The sequence below is a fragment of the Mercenaria mercenaria genome, chromosome 8 (assembly GCF_021730395.1).
Source record: "Mercenaria mercenaria strain notata chromosome 8, MADL_Memer_1, whole genome shotgun sequence".
Lineage (NCBI taxonomy): Eukaryota > Metazoa > Mollusca > Bivalvia > Venerida > Veneridae > Mercenaria > Mercenaria mercenaria.
This window is the reverse complement of record NC_069368.1, coordinates 3769735-3796844: the sequence shown is the minus strand read 5'-3', so window position 1 is coordinate 3796844 and position 27110 is coordinate 3769735. Positions and strand designations below refer to the sequence as shown.

General features: G+C 34.3%; 1 protein-coding gene across 1 annotated transcript; it reads right to left on the bottom strand.

Moving 5' to 3' along the window:
• Window positions 1-15327: 15327 nt before the first annotated feature.
• On the bottom strand, window positions 15328-25265 carry LOC123523180 (TELO2-interacting protein 2-like). The gene is made up of 2 exons (XM_053549256.1): window positions 19412-25265; window positions 15328-19020 (listed from the first exon to the last, which is right to left on the bottom strand). The coding sequence occupies exon 1, from the start codon at window positions 25251-25253 to the stop codon at window positions 23613-23615; it is 1641 nt and encodes a 546-aa protein (XP_053405231.1). The 5' UTR covers window positions 25254-25265; the 3' UTR covers window positions 15328-19020; window positions 19412-23612.
• Between the last annotated feature and the right edge of the window lie 1845 nt (window positions 25266-27110).

Genomic DNA, 27110 nt, shown 5'->3' with positions numbered 1-27110 from the left:
CCTTCTAAAGAAAGACAGGGATCATCCTTCTAAAGAAAGACAGAGATCATGAATACAAACAAAATCCCACAACTCAGTTTGACCAAGGTGGACAAAGTCCCCATTCATTTTTTTCTGAATAATTTTTATTTTCAAATTACTAATAAAAATATAAATCGTGATATTTAAGACACACAGAATGCAACCAAGCAAAATGACAGATTGTCTGAGTTTAGTTTAATTCAATAATATTTTATTGTATTTGTTATTAGGCATATATACAATAGTATGAACACAAAAGTAACATATACCACAGGCGCTTGAAGCTCTATCAATAGATATATGCATTACTATACCCCACCCACCTAATATACTATGAAATTTATTTCTTTCTCTTTGGAATGGTGTGTCATAGCCATAATTCCAACGTCATTTGCCTTCAAAATCGCCGTTTAAAAATTGAATCGAGCCGTGAAGTTGCCAACCTGGATCTCTTTCAGAGATCTACGATCTCTTCAAGAGATCTAACCTGCATATATATTTTATTGACTGAGCTTCAGACACCGGTGCATATACAAATGGATTGGGCCACGAGTTATATCAACATCAGCAAACGGCCCGTTCCACATGAAGTCAAATTAACAGCTCTGTAATCAAAGTGATAGATTATATGTCTATATAATAACTTTTCAACTATGGATGAAAAAAAAAAGAATATGCTTTAAAACTTATTAATTTCTTATCAAAGAAGTGAGAAAACGGAGGGAAAATGACTGTAAAGAAGATGAGGAAATTAATTAGATATTAGAGATTAGATAGATCTACACATCATTGTTTCACACAGAAAAAATAATTTATTTTAATGATTGAAAAATAATCAGACATCTAGTAAGAGAAAAAAGAAGAGACGATTCCTCTTCATTGTTCGACAGTCGGCACCCGCACCAACCCAACCAACCCGTTAGCCCATCATCTACATCGGAAATAACATAGGGGCTGCAGTAGTAAAACTTTAGTAAAAACGTTTAGTATTCTTCATAAATTTTTGAACTTCTGCAAATAGTCTAACATTTTCTTCATCAGTACGACTACTTATTCCAAATAATAATTTGTTAGTATTTATGGGATGAAACGGTCGTGTATTACGAAATAATATTATTCTTTGGTCAGCAAATAAGCGGCATCGGAAGAAATAGTGTTCAGCATTTTCGAAATTGTGACCGCAGTTACATTTTGGAGTGTCGTTTAGGTGAGTATTGAATAAGTCTGCATGTAAATTACTACAATTATTTCTAATACGGGCGTGATGGACCTGTTCAGCTCGGTTTCCACTAAGGAAGAATGTTGGTACAGTAGGGGGTTTGTGTACCACTTTCAATTTTTGTTTGATGTCTACGAGTGTATCTATTTCGCGGATATTTTGATCTTGTTCGTCCCACAGTTTTATCGCTGATGGTATTACAGATTTTGAGTATATTTCTAGGCGTCTAGGTAGCGTTACAAAGTCCGAGTTATTTCTTAAGAAGTACGAGTTAGAGTCTAAATCAGTTGGTGGAACGCCTGATTCTAAAACTTTTTCATTAGAAAAAGTAGAGCCGACAAATACTTTTTGAGTGCGGTTACTAAGATAGCTTGAGATCCATTTAATAATATTTCCAGAAATACCGTATTGGCGAAGTTTGAATAAAAGACCTTTGTGCCAAACTCTATCGAAAGCTTTCGAAATGTCACAGAAAACCATACACATAGACTGTTTATCGTCGAAAGATTTACATATTTGGTTATATATATCGATATGTTGGTATATTCACACTGGTTAGGCAAAACGACAGTCCTCGCGTTGTTACGTCAGACCGAGCGTATTTGACCGCCAAGGCTCGAGAAAAAATGGCGAATTCAGATAAGGATATTCAGGTGAGGCATGTTTCTTCCCTTGTATTTTCCATCGTATGCACAATTTACTTAAATGACCAGTCTTACGGAATATCCAAACCATATCTCCATTCGCCGAAATATTTTATATTACTAGAAACAGAATAATTTCGGAGTAAAACGCAACAAAGTTTAGCGAGTGACGTTCTAGTGGCGATGAAACATGTAAAATTGTTCACACTTTGTCCTCTGTTTATCAATATCAACGTAATCCAGCCATCTTCTGGTACCTGAAGACACTATATACATCTGTAATGGGTTGCTACAGAACTTATTTTGACGAATGTATTCTTTATACCGTTTAAACGCACTTTTTAAAATGCAACTTTAGGGGATACCGATCACAATACACCGTTGATGTTCGAGAACCACTTTCGTAAATGATTTTTACCTAAAACAAACGCCAAATATGTACTTATCCTTTAACAATCAAATGTCATGAACTTACACTCACCGGGGATCGATCTCACGATCTCGCGATCCGTACATCTTTGCTCTCCCTATTGAGCTAAGCGGGCGAAACTTTGAATTCAGTTGTCCTACGTACTAGTACGGCCTGGTTAATTCCAATAACCTTATATCAAACTGTTTATTATCAAAACACTTAAACAACTGCCGTGTACATGAATTTGATATTCTTTTATCATATACTTGAGAAAAACATCGTAATATTGAATCCAAAAATTAAATGCTTAACAAGAAAAAGACTTTCACAAATTTGACTACTTATAATTAATCTTGAGCATAGAAAGTGAAAGTTTTCGGCGTACTGAATGATATACAAGGATAGATACTTGCATGGAATATTAGTCGGCCATTTAAAGATTCGTGTATGAAATAATACTGAAAATATCATACTGACCCTGACCTTGGGTGAGGCTAAACGTGGAATCATCTTTAGGCTTATTAAATAAAAAATGACGTAAGATCTGGGCTGATGCACATAAATTCATTGTCCAAATGATATCAAATTACAAAGATATTACATTTTTCTAAAGATTTATATTGTAAGCTTATAATTATTTATATGGCACAAAACCACAAAATATGTTTTCTTGGTAGGTGCAATTATTTCATAAGAGAAGTGAGCTAGACTAACAATTCTACTCAAATGTGAGGAAATAAAAGTAATGAACGGATAACAAACTGTATAATCAAGGGATTTCCTATCGCCTTTATGCAGTCTACAGAAAAACGTGTAAACTATAATATTATATAGTAATCCACTTTTTCTTAAAGTTCACTTTTCTCCGTCAGCGGTTTATTTTCTTACAGAGTAAGAGGTCCTTTATGCAAGAACTGCTTATCGCATACCATTCTTGTATCCAAGTCGTTCTGCATATGAATGCACACATCTGCAATGATCCCGACACCTATTTTCCATGAAATTGCGACCACAAACTGGGTACGTTTACGTAATACCCGCATAGAACACCTGCAACACGTTGACTTGAATTGATGTAGTCGTTTCTGCCGTTCAAGTTTGTCTTTTCTTGAGAACATGTTTTCCGATTATTTCGTCAACATGTATCATCAAATGTTTAACACTGTCACTAGGCTGTAACACATACGTGTGTTTTATCATTTGTTTTACGGTAATGTAATTCGTGACACATACAGAACAGGCGATTTCGTTCCCCTGCATGGATCTGCTAAGCAATGGCACAAATCTGAAAATATAAAGCAAAGCGTTTGTGACTGTCATTTCACTTTAATGACTTTAGTTTTAATGTTTTACGCCTTAAGTCACGTTCTTGCTTCCAGCTTTTTCTTGCATGAACAATTAATATGCCCATCATGGAATTTTACCTTCTTGTTAGAACTACTGTTGTTCCACTAGCTTTACCTTGACAGTAGTACCTTCCTCGACTTAAAATATCACAACAGCGAGAGCGGATGCAATGGTCAAGAGGTAACAAGAAACTAGGGAAAATGAATTCGAAACTTGGGTCTCAAACTAAAATTACTAACATTCGGATATGAATGACATGTATAAATATTTTTTTTGGTGTTTTTTGTTTGTTTGTTTTTTTGCCCAGGCACGCTAAAGAAAAAGTCAAGCTTTTGGATTTGTGATAGAATTCTGTCAAAAGTCAGTTTTCTTTACTGATTAACAAAAATATTATTTCTTATAATTAGAAGGACGACGTACATTGTCATGATGACACGTTTTAGTTTACTATAGTTTATTAGTAAAGTATTAATAAAATCTAAAAGAAGATCATTTGCAAACCAAGTAAAATAAAAGATTTCGTTTGACTGGGCTTTTTTGCAAGAGACGATGAAATGTGAAACATCTATGCCCTCTAGTACCGGTAAATACATACATACAGAAACACCGCAGCTAAAGGACCGGAGTAATAAGAACAAAACTCGTAAGGTTGATGTAAAAAAAAGTTCTACATACAGAAATGCAGTAGAAGAATAAAGGATTCAGACTTCGGCGTTAAAGGATAAGTATTTGGCGTTTGTTTTAGGTAAAAATCATTTACGAAAGTGGTTCTCGAACATCAACGGTGTATTGCGATCGGTATCTCCTAACGTTGCATTTTAAAAAGTGCGTTTAAACGGCATAAGAAATACCTTCGTCAAAAATTATTTCGTTAGCAACATTACTCTTATATATAGAGTGTTTAGGTACCCGAAGATGGCTGGATTACGTTGATATTGATAATGCGATGATAAATTGTGTCCAATTTTACATGTCTGTTTGTCATTTGAACATCACACAACAAACTTTGTTGCGTTTTACTACGAAACTATTCGTTTTCTAGTAATATAGAATAATATAGAATATTTCGGCGTATGGACAGATGGTGTGGATATTCCGTAAGACTAGTCATTTAACTAGAACGTGCATACAAGTGAAAATAGAAGGAAGAAAATAAGCCTTACTTAACCATTGGTGTCAAAATTCGCCATTTTTTCTCGAGCCTTGGCGATCAAATACGCTCGGTCTGACGTAACAACGCGAGGACTGTCGTTTTGCCTAACCAGTGTGGAAATATGCCTCACCTGAATATCCTTATCTGAATTCGCCATTTTTTCTCGAGCCTTGGCGGTCAAATACGCTCGGTCTGACGTAACAACGCGAGGACTGTCGTTTTGCCTAACCAGTGTGGTCATGACTGTGGTCAAAAATTCCTAAGAAACATGCTTACATGCAAAACTTTAACAAAATTTCTATGTTAAAAAGGGGCATAATTTTAATAAAATTAAAGCTAGAGTTATGTAAGCTGCCTCATGAGGTCATCTCATAATGCCAAGGTCATGTGTGAAGTTCGAAATTAATCGGCTTGGTAATGTTCGACAAACCTGTTTACATGCAAATCTTTAACCAAAATTTCTGAGTTAGAAATGGGAATAATTTCATCAAAATACAAGTTAAGAGCTATATATGTAACTTGCCCCATAAGGTCAGCTCATGATGATAAAGACACATGTGAAGTTTCAAAGCATGTTGCCAAGTAGATTTTGAAAAAACATGCCAACGTGCTAAACATTAATCTAAAATTCCAAGTTAAAAAGGATTAGAATTTTGACATTTTGACAAAATAAATCTAGAGTTATGTTACTTGTCCCATAAGTACATCTGATGATTCCAAAGACATATGTGAAGTTTGAAACCACTTGGCCTTGCAGTGTTTGAGAAACCTACTTACAAGCAAAACTTCAACCGGAAATTCTTAGCTAAAAAGGGACAAATTTTGACAAAATAAAAGCTAGAGTTATGTTACTTGTCACTTGAGGTCATCTGATGATGCCCAACACATATGTGAAGTTTTAAAGCATTTGCTTTTTAAGTGTTTTAGAAACCTGCTTACATGTAAAACTTTAACCTGAAATTCTAAGTTATAAGGTGGCATAATATTGACAAATTAAAAGCTAGAGTTATAATACTTGTCCCTTGAGGTCATCTTAAGATGCGAAATATATATGTGATGTTTGAAAACATCTGATCTTGTAGCTTTTTAGAAACCTGCTTATATGCAAAACTTTAACCTGAAATTCTAAGTTAAAATGGGGCATATTTTTTAATTTTGCAAAATAAAAGTTAGACTTATATTACTTGTCCTGTGAGGTCATATCATGATGCCAAATACATGTGTGAAGTTTGAAAGCATTAGACCTAGTAGTTTAAGAAAAACCTGCTTACATGCAAAGCTTTTGTGATGTGGATGTAGTCGAAAGGGTGACAACAATAGCTCTACTATTTGAAAAATTTGAATAGTCAAGCTAAAAGCTAAAGTATGTACTCACCATAGGACCATTACCGAACATGAACAGAAGTTATTTGAAAACCTTTCAAATAAATTAAAAGATACAGGAAAGACACATTTTAATCTCACCAAATGACCTTGAACACATCTCACCAAAAGACATTTAACTGACATGACTGGGAGATATGTATTGCGCAATATCTCAAAATGGCAAGCATTTGGACCAAATTATTTGAAATTCCTTTTTTTGGTTCAAATGATTGACAGCAGACATGAACACTTGCCTATCTGACTTAATCTCCTAAACTTGACCTTGAATCAACATGACAAAATTATTTTCTGCATGTCTTTTCATACTAGAAAACATTTTTGCAATATCCTTCAAAGGAGTAAAATTTTCAGTGTCAAGGTCACTGACTCATAAAACATCTGGGGTCATTTGCTGAACACATGCAGTCATCCTATACAGTTAAGACAGCTAAATCCCTAAGCATTAACCATAGTGATTTGAAACTGTTTATAGTGCCCATGTTAATGTGTCCTAACCATCACACCAATAGGGGTTATCTACTGACCACAGGCTAACATCCTAGTATGAAAGGCATTTACACAATGTTCTTTAGTAACTGATGGAAAAAGCAATCATCCTATAACGTTTGAAGGCTATATACCCAATGTTCTTTAGTTACTGATGGAATAAGCAATCATCCTATAAAGTTTGAAGGCATTTACTCAATGTTCTTTAGTAACTGATGAAAAAACAAGAGGGCCAAAATGGCCCTAGGTCGCTCACCAGAGAAACATACCACAACAGTGTAAACATATTTGACCTAGTGATCTCATGAAAACGAATATTCTGACCAATTTTCATTAAGATTGGACCAAAAATGTGGTCTCAAACGAGAATTTTCTTTGATTTGACCTAATGACCTAGTTTTTTGGCCACATGCTGTCCCTATTGCATACAAAAGTGTTTTCTTTGATTTGACCAGGTGACCTAGTTTTTGACCCCAGATGATCCATATTCGAACTTGACCTAGATTTAATCTAGACAAACATTCTGATCAAATTTCATGATGATCAGGTGTAAAATGCAGTCCCTGTTGCATACCCAAAGTTTTTAATTGATTTGACCTAGTGACCTGGTTTTTGACCCAAGATTACCCATATTCAAACATGACCTCGATTTCATCAAGGCAACCACTCTGACTTAATTTCATGAAGATCCGGTGCGAAATGCAGTCCCTATTGCATACACAAGGTTTTTCTTTGATTTGACCTAGTTTTTGACCTCAGATGACCAATATTCGAAACTGACCTAGATTTCATAAAGGTAATCATTCTGACTAAATTTCATGAACCTCAATTGAAAAAAATACAGCCTCTACTGCATACAGAACGTTTTTCTTTGATTTGTCCTAGCGACCTAGTTTTTGACGCCAGATGACCCATAATCAAACTTACCTTGATTTCATCAAGGCTATCATTCTGACCAAATTTCAATGAAGATCGATTGAAAGATACAGTCTCTATTGCATACACAAGGTTTTTCTTTGATTGAACCTAGTGACCTAGTATTTGACCACAGATAACCCACATTCAAACTTGACCTAGATTTTATCAAGGCAATCATTCTGACTAAATTCTATGAATATCCAGTGTAAAAAGCAGCTCCTATTGCGTACACAAGGTTTTTCTTTAATCTGACCAGGTGACCTAGTTTTTGACTCTAGATGACCCATATTCAAATTCGACCTAGATTTCATCCAAACATTCTGATCAAATTTCATGAAGATCCGGTGTAAAATGCAGCCGCTATTGCATACACAAGGTTTTGCTTTGATTTGACCTAGTTTTTGAACTCAGATATTCAAACTTGACCTAGATTCCATAATCAAACTTACCTTGATTTCATCAAGGCTATCATTCTGACCAAATTTCAATGAAGATCGATTGAAAGATACAGTCTCTATCGCATACACAAGGTTTTTCTAGTTTTTGAACCCAGATATTCAAACTTGACCTAGATTTCATCAAGGCAATCATTCTGACCAAAATTCATGAAGATCAATTGAAAAATACAGCCTCTATCGCATACAAAAGGTTTTTCTTTGCTTTGACCTAGTGACCTAGTTTTTGACCCCAGATGACCTATTTTCGACTTTGGCCTAGACTTCATCAAGGTTATCATTCTGACAAAAATTCATGAAGATCAACTGAAAAATACAGCCTCTATCGCATACACAAGGTGTTTCTTTGATTTGACCTACTGACCTAGTTTTTGAACCCAGATGACCCATTTTCGAACTTGGCCTAGATTCCATCAAGGTTATCTTTCTGACAAAATTTCATATAGATCAATTGAAAAATACAGCCTCTATCGCATACACAAGCTAAATGTTGACGGACGACTGACAGACGCCGGACTTGCTCAGGTGAGCTAGAAAAGCAAACATCCTATAAAGTTTGAAGGCTATATACCCAATGTTCTTTAGTTACTGATGGAAAAAGCAACCATCCTATTAAGTCTGAAGGCTATATACCCAATGTTCTTTTGTAACTGATGGAAAAAGCAATCATCCTAGTAAGTTTGAGGGCTATATACCCAATGTTCTTTAGTTACTGTTGGAAAAAGCAATCATCCTATAAAGTTTGAAGGCAATATACCCAATGTTCCTTAGTTACTGTTGGAAAAAGCAATCATCCTATAAAGTTTGAAGGCCATATACCCAATGTTCCTTAGTTACTGTTGGAAAAAGCAATCATCCTATAAAGTTTGAAGGCTATATACCCAATGTTCTTTAGTTACTGATGGAAAAAGCAATCATCCTATAACGTTTGAAGGCTATATACCCAATGTTCTTTAGTTACTGATGGAAAAAGCAATCATCCTATAAAGTTTGAAGGCCATATACCAAATTGTTCTTTAGTTACCGATGGCCGATGGAAGAAGCAATCATCTTATAAAGTTTGGAGGCTATATACCCAATGTTCTTTAGTTACTGATGGAAAAAGCAATCATCCTATAAAGTTTGAAAACTATATACCCAATGTTCTTTAGTTACTGATGGAAAAAGCAATCATCCTATAAAGTTCGAAGGCTATATACCCAATGTTCTTTAGTTACTGATGGAAAAAGCAATCATCCTATAAAGTTTGAAGGCTATATACCCAATGTTCTTTAGTTACTGATGGAAAAAGCAATCATCGTATGAAGTTTGAAGGCTATATACCCAATGTTCTTTAGTTACTGATGGAAAAGCAATCATCCTATAAAGTTTGAAAGCCATATACCAAAATGTACTTTAGTTACTGATGGAAAAAGCAATCATCCTATAAAGTTTGAAGGCTATATACCCAATGTTCTTTAGTTACTGATGGAAAAAGCAATCATCCTATAAAGTTTGAAGGCCATATACCAAAACGACTTTAGTTAATGATGGAAAAAGCAATCATCCTATAAAGTTTGAAGGCCATATACAAAATGTTCTTAAGTTACTGACGGAAAAAGCAATCATCCATTAAAGTTTGAAGGCTATATACCCAATATTCTTTAGTTACTGATGGAAAAAACAATCATCCTATAAAGTTTGAAGGCTATATACCAAAATGTTTTTTAGTTACTGATGGAAAAAGCAATCATCCTATAAAGTTTGATGGCCATATACCAAAATTTTCTTGAGTTACTGACGGAAAAAGCAATCATCCTATGAAGTTTGAAGGCTATATACCCAATGTTCTTTAGTTATTGATGGAAAAAACAATCATCCTATAAAGTTTGAAGGCTATATACCAAAATGTTTTTTAGTTACTGATGGAAAAAGCAACCATCCTATTAAGTCTGAAGGCTATATACCCAATGTTCTTTTGTAACTGATGGAAAAAGCAATCATCCTAGTAAGTTTGAGGGCTATATACCCAATGTTCTTTAGTTACTGGTGGAAAAAGCAATCATCCTATAAAGTTTGAATGCAATATACCCAATGTTCCTTAGTTACTGTTGGAAAAAGCAATCATCCTATAAAGTTTGAAGGCAATATACCCAATGTTCCTTAGTTACTGTTGGAAAAAGCAATCATCCTATAAAGTTTGAAGGCTATATACCCAATGTTCTTTAGTTACTGATGGAAAAAGCAATCATCCTGTAACGTTTGAAGGCTATATACCCAATGTTCTTTAGTTACTGATGGAAAAAGCAATCATCCTATAAAGTTTGAAGGCCATATACCAAATTGTTCTTTAGTTACCGATGGCCGATGGAAGAAGCAATCATCCTATAAAGTTTGAAGGCTATATACCCAATGTTTTTTAGTTACTGATGGAAAAAGCAATCATCCTATAAAGTTTGAAAACTATATACCCAATGTTCTTTAGTTACTGATGGAAAAAGCAATCATCGTATGAAGTTTGAAGGCTATATACCCAATGTTCTTTAGTTTCTGATGGAAAAGCAATCATCCTATAAAGTTTGAAAGCCATATACCAAAATGTACTTTAGTTACTGATGGAAAAAGCAATCATCCTATAAAGTTTGAAGGCTATATACCCAATGTTCTTTAGTTACTGATGGAAAAAGCAATCATCCTATAAAGTTTGAAGGCCATATACCAAAATGTACTTTAGTTACTGATGGAAAAAGCAATCATCCTATAAAGTTTGAAGGACAAATACCAAAATGTTCTTAAGTTACTGACGGAAAAAGCAATCATCCTATAAAGTTTGAAGGCTATATACCAAAATGTTTTTAGTTACTGATGGAAAAAGCAATCATCCTATAAAGTTTGAAGGCCATATACCAAAATGTACTTTAGTTACTGATGGAAAAAGCAATCATCCTATAAAGTTTGAAGGCCATATACCAAAATGTTCTTAAGTTACTGAGGGAAAAAGCAATCATTCATTAAAGTTTGAAGGCTATATACCCAATATTCTTTAGTTACTGATGGAAAAAGCAATCATCCTATAAAGTTTGAAGGCTATATACCAAAATGTTTTTTAGTTACTGATGGAAAAAGCAATCATCCTATAAAGTTTGAAGGCCATATACTAAAATGTTCTTTAGTTACTGATGGAAAAAGCAATCATCCTATAAAGTTTGAAGAACAAATACAAAAATGTGACGGAAAAAAGCAATCATCCTATAAAGTTTGAAGGCTATATACCCAATGTTCTTTAGTTACTGATGGAAAAAGCAATCATCCTATAACGTTTGAAGGCTATACCCAATGTTCTTTAGTTACTGATGGAAAAAGCAATCATCTTATAAAGTTTGAAGGCCATATACCAAAATGTTCTTAAGTTACTGACGGAAAAAGCAATCATCATATAATGTTTGAAGGCTATACACCCAATGTTCTTTAGTTACTGATGGAAAAAACAATCATCCTATAACATTTGAAGGACATATACCAAAATGTTCTTTACCGGTAGTTACTGATGGAACAAGCAATCATCCAATAAAGTTTGAAGGCTATATACCCAATGTTCTTTAGTTACTGATGGAGAAAGCAATCATCCTATAAAGTTTGAAGGCCATATACCAAACTGTTCTTAAGTTACTGATGGAAAAAGCAATCATCCTATAAATTTTGACGGCAATATACCTAAATGTTCTTTAGTTACTGATGGAAAAAACAATCATCCTATAAAGCTTGAAGGCCATTTTCCAAAATGTTTTAGTTACTGATGGAAAAAGCAATCATCCTATAAATTTTGACGGCCATATACCTAAATGTTCTTTAGTTACTGATGGAAAAAGCAATCATATTATTAAGTTTGAAGGCAATATACCGAAATGTTCTTTAGTTACCGATGGAAAAAACAATCATCCTATAAAGTTTGAAGGCCATATACCAAAATGTTCTTTAGTTACTGACGGAAAAGCAATCATCCTATAAAGTTTGAAGGACAAAAACCAAAATGTTCTTCAGTTACTGACGGAAAAAGCAATCATCCTATAAAGTTTGAAGGCTATATACCCAATGTTCTTTAGTTACTGATGGAAAAAGCAATCATCCTATAATGTTTGAAGGCTATATACCCAATGTTCTTTAGTTACTGATGGAAAAAGCAATCATCTTATAAAGTTTGAAGGCTATATACCCAATGTTCTTTAGTTACTGATGGAAAAGCAATCATCCTATAAAGTTTGAAGGCCATATACCAACATGTTCTTTAGTTACCGATGGAAGAAGCAATCATCTATAAAGTTTGAAGGCCATATACCAAAATGTTCTTTAGTTACTGATGGAAAAAGCAATCATCCTATGAAGTTTGAAGGCTATATATCAAATGTTCTTTAGTTACTGATGGAAGAAGCAATCATCTTATAAAGTTTGAAGGCCATATACCAAAATGTTCTTTAGTTACCGATCGAAGAAGCAATCATCCTTTAAAGTTTGAAGGCTATATGCCCAATATTCTTTAGTTACTGATGGAAAAAGCAATCATCCTATGAAGTTTGAAGGCTATATACCCAATGTTCTTTAGTTACTGATGGAAAAAGCAATCATCCTATAATGTTTGAAGGCCATATACCAAAATGTACTTTAGTTACTGACGGAAAAAGCAATCATCCTATAAAGTTTGATGGCCATATACCAAAATGTTCTTGAGTTACTGACGGAAAAAGCAATCATCCTATGAAGTTTGAAGGCTATATACCCAATGTTCTTTAGTTATTGATGGAAAAAAACAATCATCCTATAAATTTTGACGGCCATATACCTAAATGTTCTTTAGTTACTGATGGAAAAAGCAATCATCCTATTAAGTTTGAAGGCAATATACCAAAATGTTCTTTAGTTACTGATGGAAAAAGCAATCATCCTATAGAGTTTGAAGGCCATATAACCAATGTTCTTTAGTTATTGATGGAAAAAAGCAATCATCCTATAAATTTTGAAGGCCATATACCTAAATGTTCTTTAGTTACTGATGGAAAAAGGAATCATCCTATTAAGTTTGAAGGCTATATACACAATGTTCTTTAGTTACTGATGGAAAAAGCAATCATCCTATAAAGTTTGAAGGCCATATACCAAAATGTTCTTAAGTTACTGACGGAAAAAGCAATCATCCTATAAAGTTTGAAGGCTATATACCCCATGTTCTTTAGTTATTGATGGAAAAAAGCAATCATCCTATAAATTTTGACGGCCATATACCTAAATGTTCTGTAGTTACTGATAGAAAAAGGAATCATCCTATAAAGTTTGAAGGCCATATACCAAAATGTTCTTTAGTTACTGATGGAAAAAGCAATCATCCTATAAATTTTGACGGCCATATACCCAATGTTCTTTAGTTACTGATGGAAAAAGCAATCATCCTATTAAGTTTGAAGGCAATATACCAAAATGTTCTTTAGTTACTGATGGAAAAAGCAATCATCCTATAAAGTTTGAAGGCCATATACCCAATGTTCTTTAATTATTGATGGAAAAAAGCAATCATCCTATAAATTTTGACGGCCATATACCTAAATGTTCTTTAGTTACTGATGGAAAAAGGAATCATCCTATTAAGTTTGAAGGCTATATACCCAATGGTCTTTAGTTACTGATGGAAAAAGCAATTATCCTATAAAGTTTGAAGGCCATATACCAAAATGTTCTTTAGTTACTGACGGAAAAAGCAATCATCCTATAAAGTTTGAAGGCTATATACCCAATGTTCTTTAGTTATTGATGGAAAAAAGCAATCATCCTATAAATTTTGAAGGCTATATACCCAATGTTCTTTAGTTACTGATGAAAAAAGCAATCATCCTATAAAGTTTGAAGGCCATATACCAAAATGTTCTTAAGTTACTGATGGAAAAAGCAATCATCCTATAAATTTTGAAGGCAATATACCCAATGTTCTTTAGTTACTGACGGAAAAAAACAATCATCCTATAAAGTTTGAAGGCCATATACCAAAATGTTTTTAGTTACTGATGGAAAAAGCAATCATCCTATAAAGTTTGAAGGCCATATACCAAAATGTTCTTTAGTTACTGATTGAAAAAGCAATCATCCTATAAAGTTTGAAGGACAAATACCAAAATGGTCTTTAGTTACTGATGGAAAAAGCAATCATCTTATGTAAACTGACAGCTGTAGGCCTTTGCATTCTCTGGCTTATGAACTTTCTCAATTTCATAGTCAATGAGCTTGACCTTTGATCTGTTGATCCCTTTGGGTCTTCTACTAACCAATGGCAATTATTCTATTTAATGTAAAGACTGTAGGTCCAATTATTCTCTAGTTATGGAGAAACCACTATCAGCGTCAAAATAACATTGCTTTTTTTGTTTGTTTTGGGTTTAACGCCATTTTTCAACAGTATTTCTGTCATGTTACTGCAGGCAGTTAACCTAACCAGTGTTCCTGGATTTTGTACCAGTACAAACCTGTTCTCCGCAAGAAACTGCCAACTTCCCCACATGAATCAGAAGTGGAGGACTAATGATTTCAGACACAATGTCGTTTATCAAATAGTCATGGAGAACATATGCCCCGCCCGAGGATCTAACTCACGACCCCGCGATCCATAGACCTACACTCTACCTACTGAACTAAGCGGGTTAGCCCAAGATAACCTTGACCTTTGACCTATGCACCAAACATGATGCGTAATTCACTCATTACAGGTAATACTCTTCTGGAGTTTGATGACTGTAAGCTCAAGCACAGGTATTTGAAGCTCTATCAATGGAATACATATGCAGGTTAGATCTCTTATTAAGTGGGTGGGATATGATAATGCATATATATCTAAAAGCTTCAAGCACCTGTGGCTCAAGTGTTTTTCAGTAATTAATTGGAAACCAAATGGTCTTCAGACAGACAGATGGAAAACAATCAGCTGAACAATATAACCTCTATTTTTTCTAAAGGGAAGCATTAACCTTTTCCATGCATGACACAATTAATTGGATTCGCCTTTGCGACCAGTGTAGATCATGATCATCCATGCAGTCTGATCATGATCTGCACTGTTCACTATGCAGCAAGTATCTTTTTGATAAGCACCCCTTTAACAGTTAATTGTACTGTCCAAACTGGAAAATGGCTTGAAATTCATTATAGAAATTTAGCATGGTAAGGGTTAAAATAGTATGGTGATAAACAGTGCACACAACAGCACCCTCCAACATAATTATTGCTGCAAGTCTTTGCTATCAGGTAAGTTAAAGTAGACAAAACACCAATTAAGTATTAGAATCACTTTACTTATGTACAAAATGTATTGTTGTTGTTGATGTTGTTGCTGTACCTTTCACATGGATTTATTCAGAGAAAGAATGGCATTAATTTTAGAAATATATGTGGTCAAGACTGATAAGCTTTCAAAATATAGGACTGTAATAAAGTTGCTGCAGATATATCTGAAACATATCAAACTACCTGGAACACCCTATAGACTTTTCAACATTATTAAAATGTGTATTTAATTTGATATGGCAATCTGGTATTACCTTATTCATATTATCTGTTTACATGCAAAAACAGTTTTTTGAAAGATGTAAACTCTTATGCTGCTTTCAAAATGATGAACAAACTTAAGTTTTTCACATCTTTTTACAAATACAGTTTTTAACTTTTGTTAAATCTCAATAATGTCTTACATACATCTTATATGCTTTCAATGCCTATAATATTTAAACAGACACATATTTTGAGTTCTCACAACCTGGCTAATCTTTCTTAAAGGCACCAGATTTGGCTAAAAATAATCTTTCTTTGAAATTGAAGTTTGGTCATATTATGAACATTACAATATGAAATTTTCTTTCTAAAATATCTTATAAACTCCAAATCAAGAAAAAAAGATGACCGCGTCGGGAATCGAACCCCGGACCGCCACGGCAATAAAGACATTTTCCCGTCGCCATAACCAATAGCGCTATAGCAGAATTAGTGAATTATGACTTCAAAATATTGATATTTATAATCGGGACAGTTTACCTGGAGTAAAGAGATACAAACACTTTTCGATTTTCATCCTAAAAAGTAGTAAAAACAGCAAATTCTCATGTGTTTCCGTAACATATAGTTTGTCAGTAATTAAGTTTTAAAGCCTTCTTAAGAAATATAGCATTTATTTCCAGATATCTAAAAAAACAAGAGGACCATGATGGTCCTGAATCGCTCACCTATCCCCACATGACCCAGTGTTGAACTGAGTATGACGTCGTTATTTCTATTATTTGACACAGTGACCTAGTTTTTGAGCACATGTGACCTAGATATCATCAAGATAAAATATTCTGACCAATTTTCATGAAGATCCATTGAAAAATATGGCCTCTAGAGAGGTCACAAGGTTTTTCTATTATTTGACCTAATGACCTAGTTTTTGAAGGCACGTGACCCACTTTTAAACATGACCTAGATATCATCAAGGTGAACATTCTCACCAATTGTCATGAAGATCTCATGAAAAATATGGCCTCTAGAGAGGTCACAAGGTTTTTCTATTTTTCGACCTACTGACCTAGTTTTTGATCCCACGTGACCCAGTTTCGAACTTGACCTAGATATCATCAAGGCGAACATTCTGACCAATATTCATGAAGATCTCATGAAAAATATGGCCTCTAGAGAGGTCACAAGGTTTTTCTATTTTTAGACCTACTGACCTAGTTTTTGACCGCACTTGACCCAGTTTCGAATCTGACCTAGATATCATCAAGGTAAACATTCTGACCAATTTTCATGAAGTTCCATTGAGAAATATGGCCTCTAGAGAGGTCACAAGGTTTTTCTATTTTTAGACCTACTGACCTAGTTTTTGACCGCACGTGACCCAGTTTTGAACTTGACCTAGATATCATCAAGGTAAACATTCTGACCAATTTTCATGAAGATCCATTGAGAAATATGGCCTCTAGAGAGGTCACAAGGTTTTTCTATTTTTAGACCTACTGACCTAGTTTTTGACCCCACGTGACCCAGTTTCGAACTTGACCTAGATATCATCAAGGTGTACATTCTGACCAATATTCATGAAGATCTCATGAAAAATATGGCCTCTAGAGAGGTCACAAGGTTTTTCTATTTTTAGAACTACTGACCTAGTTTTTAACCCCAAGTGACCCAGTTTCGAACTTGACCTAGATATCATCAAGGTGAACATTCTGACCAACTTTCATGAAGATCCATTGAGAAATATGGCCTCTAGAGAGGTCACAAGGTTTTTCTATTTTTAGACCTACTGACCTAGTTTTTGACCCCATGTGACCCAGTTTCGAATTTGACCTAGATATCATCAAGGTGAACATTCTGACCAATATTCATGAAGATCTCACGAAAAATATGGCCTCTAGAGAGGTCACAAGGTTTTTCTATTTTTAGACCTACTGACCTAGTTTTTGAACCCACTTGACCCAGTTTCAAACTTGACCTAGATATCATCAAGGTGAACATTCTGACCAATTTTCATGAAGATCTTGTGAAAAATATGGCCTCTAGAGAGGTCACAAGGTTTTTCTATTTTTAGAAATACTGACCTAGTTTTGGACCGCATGTGACCCAGTTTCGAACTTGACCTAGATATCATCAAGATAAGCATTCTGACCAATTTTCATAAAGACCCCATGAAAAATGTGACCTCTAGAGTGGTCACAAGCAAAAGTTTACGCACGGACGCACGCACGGACGGATGGACGGATGGACGACGGACGCTGCGCGATCACAAAAGCTCACCTTGTCACTTTGTGACAGGTGAGCTAATAAAAAAATTTGATGTCAATCGATCTGGAGGCCAGTCCCTTTAACTTAAATAAATTATATGAGAAAATGCATTCTAGATAATGTTAAAAACGGTTTGATGTAAATAGCACACAGCTTATTGTTTCTTTGTTTTTTCTTTTTTTTGTTTCTTCATTTATATGTACATGTATTACATGCAGCTGTATAATGATTATCTTACCAAAATCAAATTTTGTATTATATATTTTTCCTAAAATGACAAATTGCTGACCTCAACAGTTGAAAAATAAACATTCTTTCACATGCTATAAGATGCAAAATTAATGTTAACCTAAATGCAAATTGTAACATAAAAAGTTAAACACTAACCATGCTAACACTAATTTCTAAATAAAAATGTCATCTGCAGTAAAAACAGAGCGCATATCTACAATTCTAATATGACTAACAATGCTTTAATCATCACAACGATATTATGTTGACGTCACGTCAACGTGATATTTAGTGCCATGTACGCATCTAGAAATAGTGCCTTACTTAATAACATGTTTTAAACGAAATGTCACATTGCACAAATGTGTTGATTAATTTACACACATACTGAGTTAGTTATTCGCTTTGCTGAATAATTCGCAATTATTACTGCCCGAACTGAACTCTGCCGCAAGACGTATTACCATTTCCGGTCCTGGCGTGTATAAACAAAGACCTACTATTGGCGCCATTCTTGCGCGAAGAAACAGTTCCATTATATTTGATATAAATTTTACAATAAAGATCATATTAGAATCGCCCTTGTGAAATTATTACGCCCGACGTATAACCGCCCATTGTGTATAAATAGTGATAAAGCACTGTTTTGCTATAAATTAAATAATTTCTTAAATGTAAGTACAGTATAAGTGGTGTGTCAAGATAAAATAAACATTCTAATATGCTTGTTCTGTTAAAACACGCTTACGCTTAAATGACATCACGTTAACGTTCGATGACGTCAATGTTTTTGTTGCGACCAAGAATGAACGCTACTATATCTTATCTACTGTTTTAGATTAAGTGCACATTAGAATCAAAATAATGTATAGCAAAATCATGTTTTACCTCAATTAATACACTCAAAATTGGTTATAAGTCGCAAGAATAACTAACCCAGGCTACACGCTCGTGAAATTATTCCACGGACGTATAACCTCTTTCCGTCTATTAATAACGTTGAAACACGGTTTTCTATACATTATTTCTAAATTCAGCAATACAGAAACACAGAGGCAGCGTATTTTATCCGGCTACCTTTTGTTAACAACTTATTAAAACAATCACTTTCAGTGAAACATAGTATTCAAGGCTGAATAAGTTGTTTTGTGAATGAGGGGTCTATATTTTAAAAGATATTCAATTTCCAGATATACACAAGTTATGTGCAAAAGAAACATGAAGTAGTTTGTTGGATCCTGTATTTTACAAAAGGGGAAAGGCTTTGCCCTATAGTGATCTATATTTGATAGTTTCATGAAGATCCATTAATGGGTTACTTTGTTTTGTGGGATTTTTGAATTTTAAAACAATTAAAAGAGCAGTAACTCTGTAGTTCCTGGAGAGATCCTAATAAAAGATATGCATGTACCACCACCCTATTGTGATCTACATTTGTATTAAATGTCATGAAAATCCATCAATGGATTACTTTTTATGTACCGGTATGAATTTATGGATTGTAAAATAATTAAAGGGCTATAACTCTGGTTAATGAAGTGATTCTGACAAAACTGTGTGTGCACCACCTTCCTATACTGATCTACATTTGTGTAAAAGTTTCATGTAAATCATTCAATAGGTTACTTACATACAGTAAAAAAAATCCCTATTTTTACCCATAATCAAGGGAGAAAACTCTGCTTGTGACCAAAGGTCATATGCTAATCAGTCATTGTGTGCGGTTCAATGTTTCTAATTAAGGGAAAGGCAATGTTGTGTGTATGTTAATTATGTCTGCTCGGATTTCTTAAATTATTCAAAGAAGTGACAGAATTTTCCAAATCAGCCAAAAAAAATGAGATACTTATAACATTTCAATATTTCATCAAAATGGCAGCAATTTTGTTTCCATGGCAGATTTATTAAATTTCTGTTGTACAGGGCACCAGAATCAGTGTATTTTGTTTAAGCATGTGCTTTATTTGAACGGGGAGTTTTATGGTATCATCAGTTTTTGCACTGGTTGTGTAAACTTACTACATAACAGGGGTCAAACTTATGTATTAAGCAAGAAAATGATGGTGATTTGAAATACCATGTGTAAGTTTTAATGAATTTCTTAATACTTTTTACCACAGTTACAAAATCTCCATGCAGTTCCTCCATTTTTTTACCAAATGGAATAATAATTTGTATGACATAGTTCCAACATCTGTTGAATTTATAAATGCACAGTCGAATAATATGCATTACCCAGAATAAGCATACAGGGTATTCCCTAAATTTCTCATTGTATATTTCCTTTGTTTTACCTTTATTTGTTTTAATATGTGGATGTAAATGAATCTTGTTTTTAGGCCAGAAATGGGTAGATTCAAGTTGAATAGTTGTATCTCATTGGGGTCACTCAACTGGGACAATGTAACTACAGCCGATGTAACCATTATCTGCACCTTATACAGCTGCATGCAACGGGCGGTGAGACTGTATGGTGGCTTCTACTACCTGTGCTATAATTAACCTAACACTTTACTCAAATATTATAAATACCTGTAAATATACTCATTTTCATGATCAGAAAGAATTGCTTTTAAGACAACTTTAATTTTTGGACATACTTCAATGTACTTAACATTTTAATATCATAAAACTATATGACTATGCGTACACTGTTTCTGGTGATGGCATTTAGACATACTGCTCGGTCATGTTAATAAAAAGGCTCTGATTTGAAAATGAAAGCTTGCTTTAAATAATTTGGATCTCTCGAGGATGCACAAGTTAATAATGTATCAAAATAAGTTCATTTCAATGTATTCAAGCTATGTTTAGATAAATGCACAAGCGATAAATCCTTATCCCCACCAATACTGGTAACTGCAGGCTACATAAATATCTAAACTGTATTTTATACTTATTTCTATGAAATAATTTCTGTACCTTTTCCAGCTATAAAGAAAGAAATTACCATGTTTTTACATCTTCCACACAAGAAAAATTGGAAGTTGATCTATTTTAAAGGTTATTTGCTAAATAAAGAATTCAGCAGAGTGTAAATGAGGTCATAAACACACTTAAATGGCTGCCTCCATAATCAGCTATTTTCTTAAATTTCAAAATGCTGTATCTTTTTCAAAAATGGTCCAATCTAAAAATTTCTTTCAGCCTTAAGGATGGCTCTCATACAAAACTAACTAGAATTGTCACAGGAGTGACGAATACCCCAACAATATGATCTTGTCACAGAAGAATGGCAACCATAGGAAAGACATGGCCACAAGAAGGTTCAATTTAAATCGAACTTGACCTGTATTTTGTGATGTTGCACCTGTGTACCAAAATTTATCTTAATCTGTCAAGCCTTTCATGAGTTATTGTCCGGCAACCATGAGTTTGGCAAATTTTAAGTTGGAAAGGGGCCATAACTACATAAAACAAGAGCTGTCAGAGGACAACAACGCTCGACTATTCAACAGCCTTGTCAACTGAATGAATACAAAAGTCGAAAAAGGGGCATAACTTTCTAAAAATGGAAAAAAGGGTTATGGAACCTTCACAGTGCTTATCAGCTCATAAAGTGAACAAGTGCCTGAAGTTTCAATCCTTTCCTGTAAGTGGATACTGAAATACAAGCTTACATAACCAAAAACTGCTAAGTCAAAAAAGGGGCATAATTTAAAAAAAAAAAAGCAAAGTAGAGTTATGGGACCTACACAGTGCATGTCAGATCATGACAGTGAACAAGTGTGTGAAGTTTCAATCCATTCCCATTAGTGGGTACTGAGATACCAGCTTACATACAAAACCCTAACCAAGAATTTCTAAGTCGAAAAAGGGACATAATTTTTGTAAAAAAGCAAAATAGAGTTATGGAACCTGTACAATGTAGGTCAGTCTATCACAGTGAATAAGTATGTGAAGTTTCAATCCATTCCCACAAGTGGTTACCGAGATACCAGCTTACATACAAAACCTTAACCAAGAATTTCTAAGTCGAAAAAGGGGCATAATTTTGTAAAAAAGCAAAATAGAGTTATGGAACCTGTGCAATGTAGGTCAGTTTGTCACAGTGAATAAGCGAAGTTTCAATCCATTCCCACAAGTGGTTACTGAGATACCAGCTTACATACAAAACCTTAACCAAATCGGGATGCCGACGCTGACGCATGGGTGAGTCCAATAGCTCTACTATTCTTTGAATAGTCGAGCTAAAAATTGGTGGTTTGTAGCCAAAGTCGAACTTTACCTGTATTTTATGATGTTACACCTGTGTACCAAAACATTTTAATCTGTCAAGAACTGTCACTGGAGTGTTTAATGACTCCAATGGTGGATGAATATTACACAATAGCTTGAGTCTGTGTTAAAAAATATCAAATAATAAGAGAGGTACAGATAAAGTGTATCAAAACACTATAGAAGTATAATTCTAAGCAAAAAGGGGGCATAATTCTGGAAATATTGGTGCAAGAGTTATGCACCTTGTGTCATATGATGTGGGTGATGATGTGGAACAACTACTTCAAGTTTGAATCAAATGCATTTCGTAATAACTGAGATATAGTGAAAATGCATCAAAATTAACCTTAAATTCTAAGTAAAAGGGGACATAATTCATGAAAAATTGGTGTCAGAGTTATGCACCTTGTGTCACATGATGTGGGTGATAAGGTGGAACATCTACTTTAAGTTTGAATCAAATCCATTTAGTAATAACTGAGATAGAGTGAAAGTGTATCAAAACTTTAACCCGAAATTCTAAGTAAAAAGGGGGGCATAATTTATGAAATATTGGTGCAAGAGTTATGACCCTTGTGTCATATGATATGGGTGATGATGTTGAACAACTATTTTAAGTTTGAACTAAATCCATTTAGTAATAAAACCCTTCTAGGCACATAGAAGCTAGTTATGGAGCAAAAACCAAATATCTAACCTTTGACCTTGAATTGTGACCTTGACCTTTGACCTTCAGGCATAGGTGATGTGTTCAACACATCATCTGGTCTTGAGGAATAATAATGTGAGGTTAAATTAAAATCCTGCCGGGCATATAGATTTCGGGACGCGACGGGACATGCCAAACTGTCAGACTCCTATAGAGCCCCCCCCACACCTAAACATGTTTGGTGGGGGTATATATACAGGCCCTTTAAAATACTTTTTTTGAATTTATTATGTATAGTTTGGTATCTAGCTGAAATACTTTTTAATTATAAGCATTTTTTTTTTTTCTTTTGCAAGAACATTTATATTTATGTCAAAATACGCTAGAGTCAGTTATGAAATGGGCATCTGGCATGTTTGGTACATTCATGAATTGGAGCATTAATGTTTATGCTGAAAATACAGTGCAAGCATGAGCAAAAAAATTTCACTCGTATAAAAAAACTTGTACTTGCTGCCAAAAAACTGGGACAACAAAACCTGTGTAAATGAAAATATTCAAGTGTTCGATCCAAATGTGAATGATTACCTTTAAGCTGTAAAAAATAAAAGGTACAATTTTGAATGGATACATTTGTTCTTTAAAATATAGCAAAACATATCTGAGCACTTAGTCAAGTTAGCGTGTCTTAAATAATTTTCACTTCGCCATAATCTGTTGCAAAACTACATGGACATTTTCTGAAAATGGCAGTTCCTGCAGCTGTTGCATGCTATGAGAAATGAATGCTTCATCAAGTCCTTTCAAAAGTTCCAAACACTCAACTGCAAGTGTCAATAACTGACTGTCTACTGTCTGTGAATTTCCAGTTTGGGTTGATGATAACTGATGTATTAGTTTCACAAGGATTTTCAAAATTGTTTCTGAATGTGAAGGTATTCTTGGCCAAGCAGTCTTGATAAAACTTTTCAGAGCTTTCAATGTGTTGAGTCTAGCTTGTTCAAATGGGGCATCACTCACTTCCAAATATTCTTCAACAAGTTCTAGCAGTCTTTTCATATATTTTACTACATTGATACCTAAACACTCAATGAATTTATGAAGTGAATGAGTGTGTATCCTTCGTAATACAAGTTTGTTTTCATGGGAAGCTGCCTGGAGAATAAGAGAAAATATTTCATCGTACTTGGATGTGGTACCTAAACTTGAATCCTCTTTCACAACCACTTTCAAAGTCAGAAGCAAGGCTTCATGTGTCATCTTTAGGACCGAGTCTTCAGTGGTGAACATCTGAAGTTTTAACGCTTCATAAATAACATCAGCACGACCATACCATCTCAACTCTTCACCAGTAGCATTTTGCAAGATATGAATGAGACAAGAAGTTCCCATCTCTTTGCTTTGAGCAACATGATCATCTACAAACAACAGACAAGGGGGAAGAACTAGCTCTATCAAATCACTCAAATATGGGAATTTGAGTTGCTGAAGACACCACGAGAAACTTGAACAAACAGCTGGATTCTGTCTCCAAGTGTTACGCTGCAGGTTTGGTTTCCACTGAAGCAGCAATTTACCAATTATTGACTTCTTCACTGGTACGCTGTAATGCAGGTCTTCATCTATAGGTGACATGTGTTTAGTGTCAAGCACTAGCAGTACACTAACTGAAGGGCATCCAAATGTCTCCAAAAGCAAATGGATGCTATCATTTGCCAGAGTTTCTGAGCTTGAATTTGTCCATACATCTTTAACAGCATGCTGAACTGCAACTCCAAATAAAAAATATCCAATCTGGACCAAACATCTCCAAGTATCAAGTTCTTTATTACCTCTTCCACATAAAGTCACCCTTTTCAATAGAGTCTGGAGAAAATTTAGAACTAAACAGACCCTTTTCCCCACATCAGTGAAATCTGCTGCTTCAAAACAACCTTGTTCTTTTTCTGTTTTTGCTTGGACGTTAGCAGTTTTAGAAATTGTACGAACACTGTTAATGCATAAACTCTGAGTAGTGGAATCATTGAAACCATCTATAAAAATCCTAATCCAGCTATCAGGTCCATTTTCTACAAGAACTGTGAGTATCACGATATATTTTTCGTTAAATATTCTATTTATTGAAGTGTCCCTGGAAACATGACTCACTACCTCAAGTAAGTTCTGTAAACTATGCCTCTCATAGATGTCTTTGGCAATAGCTTTGTCCATAGAAGTTCGGAAACAACCATTTACTACGTTAACCTTGCAAAGTAATGCCCTGAGATCGACTGACATTTCGTCTGAACGGCAGAATTCGAGAAATAATTCAACAAAAACTTTTACCAGCGATGTGGGCATCCATTTTAAAATGATGTGAACGACTACATAACAATAATCGCTGTCGTCATACAGTTTTTCAGGGGGTCTGCCTTAATACAGTAATGTACAGTAATGTAGCAAAATGATGCATAAAGGTGCAAAATGGGGCGTAATGTATATATAAATTTAATTTATCCTGTCACTTGCAGTATTTTCGACCCGATATAAGGGTGCCGTATATCTTTTTTGATATACCGTCAGTTGACCATGTGACCAGTGATATACGGTCAGTTGATCATGTGACCTTATGATCGATATTGTTGTCATAAGAAATTTTGCAACGAAACCATCATCATTGTGTTGAAAATGTCCGCACTAAGAAAATGAGTGGTCAAATAATGAGTTTTTATTCAAAAACGAAGAAGTTATTGCGATTTTGCCGGTAATCACGTCATTATATAAGTCACGTCATTACGAATATGACGTCATTAAAGCGGTTGTCGCACACTTATTTTTGTAAAATAAATTGCCAAATATCGGAAAATGAAGTAATGACAAGATAAATAGAATAATAGGTTAGTGCCTAAGATGGAGAAAGTTTATCTGGCTCGGCTCCGGACGTTATCAGGTTCGCCTTCGGCTCACCCGATAACCTCCTCCACCTCGCCAGATAAACTTTCTCATCTACGGCACTAACCTATTATTCTCTATATTATGGCAAAAATACTTGAAGAGTGGCATAGTTTATTGCATATAAAACATTTTCTATCATATTTTGAAAAGATTTTATTTTTTATATATGGTAAAACACATTATCTAGATAGCATTCAAAGCTCCAGTCGGCGTAATGGTGGCCCGTAATACTGATAGAAGCGTAATGTATGTATGAATTAAATAAATGTGATATTAAACATACAAAATGACATCTTCTGTAGAAGATAAATCCTTATCTCTCAATAATGGATCAGAAATATTGTTTTATGAACGGCAAAACAAAATACATATGTAGACTTCAAAGCTCAGACCGACGTAATGATAGCCCGTAAGACTGCTAGCAGCGTGATGCAAGTATAACGTTTCTACCAGTGATCAAATACTTGCAAAATGACATCTTTTATGGAATATAAATAATTATCTTTCATTAATGAATCAGTAATATCAGTTTTTTAAATGGTAAAACACATTATCAATGTAGCCTTCAAAGATATAGCGGCGTAATCGATGGTCCCTAAGACTGGTAGAAGAGTAATGTATGGATAAATTTAAATACTAGTGATAAAATACTTTCACAATGAACATCTTTATGGAATAAAGATTATCATATTTCTAGTAAGATGGTGGAGAAATATTATTTTATAAATGGTAAAAACACATTACCTAGATAGCAGTTAAAGCTCATATCTACGTAATGATGGGCCGTAAGACTGGTAGAGGCGTAATGTATATATATAAATCGAATACCAATGATAAATCCTTAAACATTGACTTATTTTATTAATGCATTCCATAGAATAGTCAATGTAATGTTTGTTCAACCCTTTTATCAAAGAAATTTTCTTTAAGCAATAAACAAAACTAATAATTATATGGTAGTTTCAAGTTTATTTTCGACAAATCGTATATATAAGTGCAATATTCTTTATGATGAAATATGTATATACTACATAAACAATTTTCAAAATATCAATATGAAATATAAGCACAGTACCAATGATAGTTAAACAATACATTTGTCAGTCTGTTATACAGTTTACACTATACAAATACGCACTTAACGAGTAAAGGTAGCAATTGTTCAGATACGTTATTTTCTTGAAATATGAATAAGAAATGTCGGTACAATATTCTTCATAATGAAATGTGAAATATGTATATGTTATATAAACTCAGTTAACA

What these genes read in the sequence shown, in the direction of transcription:
- LOC123523180 (XM_053549256.1), bottom strand. Translation starts at nt 25,253, where the DNA reads ATGCCCACATCGCTGGTAAAAGTTTTTGTTGAATTATTTCTCGAATTC.